This window comes from Clarias gariepinus, chromosome 22, assembly GCF_024256425.1.
Source record: "Clarias gariepinus isolate MV-2021 ecotype Netherlands chromosome 22, CGAR_prim_01v2, whole genome shotgun sequence".
NCBI classification, from domain to species: domain Eukaryota; kingdom Metazoa; phylum Chordata; class Actinopteri; order Siluriformes; family Clariidae; genus Clarias; species Clarias gariepinus.
In genome coordinates this window covers 11102832-11112421 of record NC_071121.1, presented here as the reverse complement: position 1 = coordinate 11112421, position 9590 = coordinate 11102832, and the positions used below count along the sequence as shown (strand labels likewise).

At 37.7% G+C, this 9590-nt stretch overlaps 1 protein-coding gene across 1 annotated transcript; it reads right to left on the bottom strand.

Moving 5' to 3' along the window:
* Positions 1-474: 474 nt before the first annotated feature.
* Positions 475-9386, bottom strand: lrrc38a (leucine rich repeat containing 38a). The gene is made up of 2 exons (XM_053483087.1): positions 8488-9386; positions 475-1606 (listed from the first exon to the last, which is right to left on the bottom strand). Exons 1-2 carry the CDS (start codon positions 9113-9115, stop codon positions 1362-1364), a joined length of 873 nt encoding a protein of 290 aa, XP_053339062.1. The 5' UTR covers positions 9116-9386; the 3' UTR covers positions 475-1361.
* Between the last annotated feature and the right edge of the window lie 204 nt (positions 9387-9590).

The following is a 9590-nucleotide window of genomic DNA, read 5'->3' as shown; positions in this document are numbered from 1 at the left end:
ATGTTACGCAAATTATTTAGAGCTTTAAATAAAGGTACAAAATTTTGTGGCTAATTTTGAACCAATATCAACCATTATGCTCCATCCATAATGGTGGTGCAGAGGGTAACTGATAATTAATAGTCTGGTTATTAATTAATTAATAGTCAGGTTTGATCCCCTGGGCATGAATGAATGAATGAATGAATGAATGCCCTGTGTCAGACTGATGTCCTATGCAAGTTAGTTCCTAGGGTAGACTTCAAGTAGGCCTTACTATGATGCTCCACCCATTTAGAATTAGAGTTAATTTAACCTACACATTGATAAGCTTGTCCTAGGACTGTGAGAGAGCGTCACCTTCAATAATTGCCACAACTTTTTGCTAGGCGCTGTGGGATTGCAATCACCACATTCACATAATAAAAGATCATATAATAAATAAAATACAATTTGTAAAATTCATTTGTAAGTTCATACTTTATAAGTATGAAATAACCTTCATCAAAATAATATTTCAATTGTTAACAGTTTGGCGTCACCGTTTATTTCATCGTACACAAAGTAAAAAAAAAAAAAAAGATGCCGCAATACATTTGATTCCATTGTTTCATTTTCAACATCTTGCCTACGTTGCTGTTTGTCCACTGGTTATGCTTGAAATATAAATACATCATCTTGTAAATGGGAAGCATGGCGTCTAAGCAGTTGTGGGCAATTTGTAAATATCTATCGACATCAGTGTTTAGAGCTTTATTATGCATATCTCAATCCCTCACCCACTCATTCCAGTCTCAGTAGCAAAATACTTATTTCTAGGAAATTCTTTGGTGACCTGAGTCAATATGACAGCCTACTTTATGGCTTACTGGGATTATGTGCAATAATCTATCTTAAAGTGCAATCTTACAAACCTTACAAGTTTTCAGTGAGACTCAATTCTATGTTACAAAAAATAAAATAATAATAATAATAATAATAATAATAATAATAATGATTGTTTGTTACCTTGCTGATTTACATAAAAATAGCAAGTCTGTGACAATATGCTATGAATAATTTTGCTCAGTACGTCAGTATTTAACAGCCTGCATACAGGAACCTGGAACACATTTATGCAGTGATGTACTAGAACAGTTCACGTTTTTAAGGCTTAGTTAAGTAATTCGTATTCAAGTATAAAACTGCTCCGAAATTTTGCATCATTCAAAGAGGTTGTGAGTCACTGGGCATATGGTGGCTTACTCTGCCTCACCTCACACACTCCAATATATTATTCTGGGGACTTTTTATATGGACACATAGTGCTCTATCTGTCATCCAAAGTGAGGTGCAGTAATGGTGAATGTGTCAAAAACAAGGCTCTGACGAACGGCTGAAGCTCACTCGTCCCCCTCCTCCTCATCTGTCCTCTTGGCTTTAAGCCGCTGGAAGCAGTGGATGATGGAGGCCAAAAAGAAGCTGGCAATGATGGCAGCTACGGATATACAGATCCCAGAGAAAATAACGATGAGATAGTCTTTAAGAGACAATACTCCTCGACATTCCCGGAAGCTCTCTTCAGAAAGCAGGTTTAGGGAGATCTGCCGTCCGTCCGTTGGGAGTGAACATTCCATTCCCTCCAGTCCTGCAGGGACACAGAGAAACATTAGAAAGTGTGTGTATGTGTGTGTGTGTGTTTTTGTGTGTGTGAGAGAGAGAGACCCATAATAATTGTGCCAGATGTTAAAAATACTTTAATAGGAACATTAATAAGATTTCTGAAAAGAATAATAAACAATTCATCCCATTTCATATTTTTATAATTTAATATATAATTCTGTCTCCCGAAACAAAATAAAGACAACAAAATATATAAAATATAAAATACAATACAAAATACATTGACATTAAGACTTTGTCACTGAGATAAATAATGTTTATTATTACTAACAGAACATGGTGACATTACTCATTAAATTTTAATGGAGCAAAAACACATAATAATAATAATAATAATAATAATAATAATAATAAACTAATAATAATAATAATAATAATAATAATAATAATAATAATTTACAGTACTGTATAAATTGTATTTTATAGTATATCATATTATAAGGTTGTAAGTTTGAATACCACCATTAACAATTATGATATTACAATAATAATGTAATAATAATAATAATAATAATAATAATAATAATACAATATTATAATAAAATGTCATATTGTATAATTTAACAATGGTTCTTTATATACAGAAATAAAGGTATTTTTTATTTTCAGTTCTCTCAGCGAATAAACAAATAATTACAGAACCCTGAAAACAAAAGGCATTTAAATATGTACAGGTATATATTAATATTATGTAAAGGCATAAACAACTGGAACTAGGTAAATTCCGTCTAATTACATAGGAAAGGTTTCAACACTGTATTTATTATACACAGATTGATTCAGAGGAATATCCTTCATCACAGCAGCTTTGTACGAAGAGTTGATGTGCTCTCACACATTTATTTTAAGTTCAGGTGAGAAAGAACCTTACAGTATAATTACAGTGCAGAATATGCCATAAATACCTTACAGTATATCATTATTGCCTAGTGCACATGAAGTTTTTTTTAGTGATATTATTTAAAATAATATCACTATGAATCAGTTCCACATTACACAGCAGTAAGATGTGGGTGAGATTTTGTGGGGGGTTTTTTATTCTGTTGTCATTTGCAAAAATTTCCTGGTTGGACTCTGTTTCAAGGGAAATTACTTTAATCTCCTTTCAACAATAACAGCTGATTTAAAGTGGAGCATCTCCTGCGTAACATATCCACACTGCCAGACATTTTACTGATGAATCACATTCACACTGAAATCCACTCTCTGGGGGGAAAAAATATACAGCGATGAGTTTAAAGAGTGTTGTCAATACAGGCTTCTCCATGTTTTAAAGCCTGTCAAGACAAACCTTTTTCTGTCAAATCTCTGCAAATGCTAATCTATAGTAAAACATATTTAATCAGCGCCATGAGGAAAAAAGTTTCATTTTCCCAAAGCAGTTGAAGATCTGGCAGGAAATGGATGCATGAGCATACCGAGCCCCCACACAGTGTGGAGGATGCTAAGAGCAGCAAAGAACGCCTCAAAGAATTCCAAAGTTTTACTGCGGTAAAGAGTTGAGATGATTGTTGCGGATTTTAAAACTGTGAGCCACCACCTCAGGAAGAACAAGTAGTTCTTGCAGGAACGGTAGCAGTAATAAAATCCTTTGTGAGTGCAACCCACAGAATGCAGTGCTGAACACCAAATGGCTGAGGTACAGAAAATCATGTTGTACAATATCCAATTCAGTCTGCAGGATTTGAAACCTTGTTGAAACCCTGAATTGAATGAGAACAGTGTACAGTCACAGAACAAAGAGTACAAAGGAGCAGGAAATGTTCCGCAGACCACGATTCTCTATAAGTGTCTCCAGCCTTGTTAAGCGTTAGGAGGATGAGGATCAGTGCCCTGGATTCTCAAATCAGGTTCTTTAGCAGGCACTGATTCATTTTCGATAACAAGACACAACAAGACATTAATTCAGGCTGGAAGGCAAATCAGATTTGTTCATGCTTGACTGGTGTCCTTATGAAGAGTGACTTGTACAGTATTTGTCACATTTACACAACCAAGCAGGCAAAGGGTTAAGGAACTTTGTTCAATTCAACTCAATTCAATTTTATTTGTATGAAGCTTTTAACAATCGTCATTTGTCAAAGTTTGTATGGAATGTGCATGTGTATAAATCAAAATTATGACGGCCGAGGGCAACGGTGGCAAGGAAAACCTCCCTGAGATGGCAATAAGAAGGAACCTTGAGAGGAACCAGACTCAACAGGGAACCCATCCTCATTTGATCAAGAGCCTGACATTGGTAGACTGGCAATGGTGGAATTTGAACTCACAACCTTCCAACTAGTTTTGCACAATCACAATGACTGAACAATCAGCACTGCTCATTGAATTAAAGGTCTTGTTCAAATATGGCATCATGTTTATAGTGACAACCTGTGGTGGAGGCAGCACAGTGGCTTTGTGGTTAGCACTGTCACCTCGCACCTCCAGGGTCTGGGTTTAATCCCTGACCAGATTCGACTCCTGCCTCTGTGTGCATTGAGTTTGCATGTTCTCCCCGTGCTTGGTGGCTTCACTCCAGGTACTCCGGTTTCCTCCCACAGTCCAAAAATATGTAGATTAGTGTAGCTGGCGTTTTCGGAGTGCTCGTAGTGTGTGAGTGTGTGTATACAGTATGTATGTGCCCTGTGATGGATTGGCACCCCATCCAGGTCGTACCCTGCCTTGTGTCTCCTTAGATAGGCTCCAGGCCTCCCACGACCCTGTACACAATAAAGCGGTATACCTTCCTTTGGATAGATGTTAAAGTAGCATTTTTATAAGAATTCTCCAGTGTTACTGCTTTAGAGGCAAAACATGTAAAACTATGTTTTAATGTAAACCCCATGAACACGGAAACCTCTACTAACACATTAAAATATAACCTCGATGTTTTGTAAAATGATATGTAACTATAAATGGTTAAAGCAAAGATTTCTCTTGAAATATTGGTCCGTTGTTGTTGTTTAAAATGAATGAAATACTGTGGGGTGTATTGTTGTAGGAAAATAATCAACTTCATGCTGGTACATTAATGGGCTGAATCAGACCACTCTCATAATTTTCTTATAACAGCAAAGAAAAACGTGTTTGATTCATGAATTAATTGTGCTGATCATTTCAAAAACCAGCATATGGTATAAGAAGGTATGCCAGATGTAATGCGATGTTTATAAAAAATATATATTGGTTAAAGCGACACATAACTTCCTGTTTATTTTTACGCTGAAAATATCATAAGTACATATAATTTTGTGATAAATGATAAATATTTTAGTACCAGTCAATGGAAGTGATAATGACAAAAAGTCTTATTATATGTCTTTGTGCCTTAAGCATCCTTAAACGACATCCCAGAATGGCAGTGTGATTGACATACTTCTTTTTACAGACGTCAGGCAATATTATGGAGTGGTGCAGTGACTGTGTGAGTCAGTCCAACAAGAAGGGCTTTTCCATACACAAGAGACTTAGTGACCTTAGTCTCTTTTATCACTTGGCCATCCTCTCAGCTCCACTCTTTCAGTCTTAGATATATTTCATGGAAGATTGCAAGTGTCTTAAACAAAATATATGCAATTCATACAAATAGACCTTATGGTGTTACGGTATATACATAAATCAGCCACAATACTAACACCAGCACCAGGTGAATTGAGGCTTAGGAGACAAAGAGTTCAAGGTTATTGATGTAACCCTATCACATTCAATACAATGTTGTTGTTGTTTTTTTCTTTCTTTGAAACAGGGTTAATTACAATTCTTAATTACCCAGAAGAACACCTGTCTCAGGTAATTACACAAATAACACAGTGTATGTGAGAATCCTTTCACCCTCTACGCTGTCCTTTACTTGTTTTATACTGCCATTGAATTAAAGACTGGCCAGGAAAGATGTGCAGACAAGCCAGCACTAATCAAACCAATTAAGTCTTATCAATACTGGTACAAGGCTTTGAGCTTTTCCTCATGCTTTTCTCCCAGACACAAACACTTTCACATGTAATTAGAAGTCCTGATGACTTCTAAAAGCAACCTCCTGTATGGATCCATTGTAAGGCTGCATGCAAAATAATAATAATTTGTATTTATTATTATATAAACAATTTAAATTCATTCAATTTTATTTGTCACATACACAGTCATACACAGTACGATATGCAGTGAAGTGCTTATATGAGCGCCCGTGACCTTAAAAAAAGATTATTAATAACAAATAAATTATTAAATAAAAAAAATTAAAAATACAGAAAAACTTTCGCTATAGAAGATAAAAACAGAATATAAAATATAAAAAAATTATCTGTACAAATATAGAAAACTTTATTTGTAGAAATTGAAATAGAATTTAAATAGAAATGTCCAGAGAGTGTGCAAATATGCATTTACATCAGTATGCAAATTAGGAAATATTTTATTAGTTATTTTTTTATGCTTTTTATAATTTAAACTAATTAAATACTATTCACCAGGCACAAGCACAGTCATGGTGAAACCTTTAAACAGAGCTTAGATCTGCTGTTACAGTTATGATATGAATAAAAAACAAATGATCGGATTAAATCCTGACTTTGAGTGCATAACTCAGCTCTGAATGTAACTCCCAGTGGTTAATTACTAATATTTGTCTGTACCTAACAAAGAATTGAAGGTTTTTCTTTCTTTTTCTTTTAACCAAGCAATTTGTGCTAAAATGACATTGTGATAGTGAATTAAATCATCTGGGTTGATGAAATGACCCTAAATCAACATTAAATATCAATGTTTACTTATACTGTAGCATTTATGCGCCTTAGTGTCCTTTCACATGACGTCGGATCATACAGTATACAGTGCTTTATAGAAATCCTGGTAACGGAAAGGGACTACAGTACCACAACAACTTTCCCACACACAGCAGTATCTCCGCTTCTTAAACACTAAAAACTCACACATCTACTGAGTGTTACCTCTCTGTCTAGTGATATCTTTATCTTAATTTTAGCTGACATTTTCATTACCATTTATGAGGGAACTAGTAATGAAGTCTCTCGTGGGTGAAGGTGTAAAACTGGTGACATTTACAGAAGACTTCAAGGACAGTACAGTAATGAGACACTTAGCTGCAGTAAAACATCTGAATGATGCCAACGTTTTCAAAGAAGGCTGTATGTCCATGCATGACGATCCCGGCCGAGGTGACTCAGAGCTCACTGCAGTTATTTTTGCGAGCATTCAGGGAGTGGAACGCATTCCAAAAAACGCATAACAATGCATGACCTCATACTGCTAGCTGCACCACTTGCAGATTACAGGAACTCAGCTAGGAGTGATTGCCTCAATCCCTGTACAGTCCTGATCTCACGCCAAGCTATTCCCACATGTTTGGGCCATTAAAGCAGTTTCTGGGATGCCACTGCAGCTGTTCCTAAGAATATTCAGCAGGTAGAACACCTGGTCTTTGGAAATTGACGGACAACTTGTTGCCAACTTGAGGAAGAACACAGATCGCACATTACAGGAACTCATCTGGGAGTTATTGCCACATCCCTCGTACAGTCGCTAGAATGATTTCCATGTTTGAGCCATTAAACATGGAAGGCCAGCATTTCAGACGTTAACAAGCAGTCCAATCATGGCTGCAGCACTGGGAAAACTTTTTACTGGATGATATGAACCACTGGGTACGTGCATTAGTGTAGCTGGGGGTTGGATTACTGTATATAGAGAAATAAAAGCAGTTTTTACACTCATAACTGTGTTCTGTTATTCTGCACAATCCAAAGTCCCGGTTTGACCCGAACGCCACGTATACTATTAATAGATGGAAACCATGGATCTGTTAAAAGTAAACAATGGAATAAGAAGATAATACACAATTTTAGAAGACCAATCTAACAAAAATCAAGATTTATTAAATAAAAGAACAACTTGTCTGGATTATACTGAGACAATATATATATATACTTTACAATAAATTACAAATGAACTAAGTAATAAAGTGAATACTGTATGTAAAGATAGCCAAGGTACACATTATAAACTATTGCAATATAAAATCAGATCTTTTTAACTGTATCCAACACTGATTCCACATACTTGATTGTAGTAGTTGGATTATGTAATCCTTTCCATGCAGGGAGTTAAAGAACCAACACGAGGGGGGAAAAAAGGAACGAAAGTGAATGCCATTCTTCATCCCTTTACACAATGTCTACTTTGTCAGGTCATCTCTAAGAAACAGAAAGATCTCGAAACCACACCTGATATCGCCTGACCTTAATTAGATGCAACCGGTGATCAACAAACTGGGATTTCATGTCTGCGGCAGCATCAGGTTCAGACGTTCCCACATATTTTATGTATATAGGGAACAAAGCAATGAGCATTTGTATTAATGTACACCGTATATTTTGTTAAGGACTATATACACATGAATGAAAATGTAGCGTGTTGTAATCGTCTGCTGCGCTAGTCTCTTTGTCATTCTCATGTATTATTCAAGAGTCGTCTAGTCAGTGGTATGTCATGTCAGTTGTCTTATCTTTTAGAGATGTTCACTGGGAACTCTGTCAACACGAACGGAACCGTATATAGTATCTGATGAGTGAAAATCAAGTAGCCTTAGGGTTGCTGATAACAGATGTTTTGGCCATCACAGTTCCATATAAAAGCAATTGAAAGTATTACATATAAAATCTGGAATAGAAAGTAAAATTGGTGCGTTGTTATTTCTGTAAATGCACATCACCAAAATGCAGTTGACCTCTTGTAAATTAGATGTCTAATGTTCTCCGAGGCAAGTGCAGCACTAAGGCTGTACATTTATTTTGAGAATTCAAACTGGATCTTGAGTCCCATAGTACATAAGCTTAACATGAAGCTTACCTGTTGAGAGCTTGTGACGATTTTCACTCAACCAGAAGAACAGTTTGGCAAAATGACAGTTGCACACCCAGGGATTTCCCTCAAGATGTATTACTCTTAAGGAAGGCAGCTGGCTCAGCACTCTGACATCCAGGCCAGAAAGTCCATTCCTCTCCAACTCCAGCTCTCGTAAAGAAGTGAGGCCTGAAAAGGCACCCTCGCTAACCATGCTCAGATAGGGGTTGTTACCCAGTCGAAGCTTGATCAGGCTGCGCGATTCTCCAAAAGTCCCAGAGGAGATCTCCGTTAAATTGTTGCTTCCCAGGTCCAAGTAGACTAACCTGGAGGAGCTGGTCAGTGTCCCTGGCTCCAGTCTGGTCAGTGAGTTATTCCGCAGGTCCAGGTACACCAGGTCACTATAGAGAACTAAGAAATCGGAGGGAATCCCAGGTATCCAGTTATTGGACAAAATGAGTCTCCGTGTATCCAGTGGGAAGGAGTCTGGTAACCGGGTGAGCCCTCGACCGGTGCAGTCCACAGTGTGATGGTCTGGACACATGCAGCTGGAAGGACAGTTTTGACCCCAAGTGACTAAGGCAGAGGAGAGCAAGGCGAGGAAAGGCTGAAGCCAACGAACACATGAGAACATTGTCAAGGGGGTGAAAGATGAAAGGAAGAGCAGGGGGTTGAAGGAAAGGGAAGTCTGGAAAAGGGGCAAAGGAAAGGGGAGGCAAGAGAGGGTCAGGGGGAAGATGATGAGGTGAAGGGAGGGGGGAGCATAAGGAAGAAAAAGGAGTCAGGGTTGTTGCGAAGGCATCTTTCCTCGCCTGTTAGATCACAATGTAAATAAGGGTTCAGCATCATCAAAGAGCAGAGAAAGACACGAAACGATGTTTTCCAAGAGATCACATAGCAGGCAGTGTGGGTCGTGTGGCAGCCTGCTCGCTCTGAGCGTGAAGGAGGAGGATAGAGCGGAGAGAGAGGGTGTGTGTGAGAGAGAGAGAGAGAGAGAGAGAGAGAGAGAGAGAGCGAGGGATGCTAGGGATTAGGAGAGAGGTAAATAGAAGCAAGCCGGGGGTGTGAAGGGGGGTTGGGCAGAAGAGGGGATGTGACAAAGGGGGAGG

Coding starts and splice junctions, on each gene's coding strand:
- lrrc38a (XM_053483087.1), bottom strand. CDS start 9,115: ATGTTCTCATGTGTTCGTTGGCTTCAGCCTTTCCTCGCCTTGCTCTCC. Junction 1,607..8,487: donor TCGTCACAAGCTCTCAACAG/GTAAGCTTCATG, acceptor GTGTCCCTGCAG/GACTGGAGGGAATGGAATGT.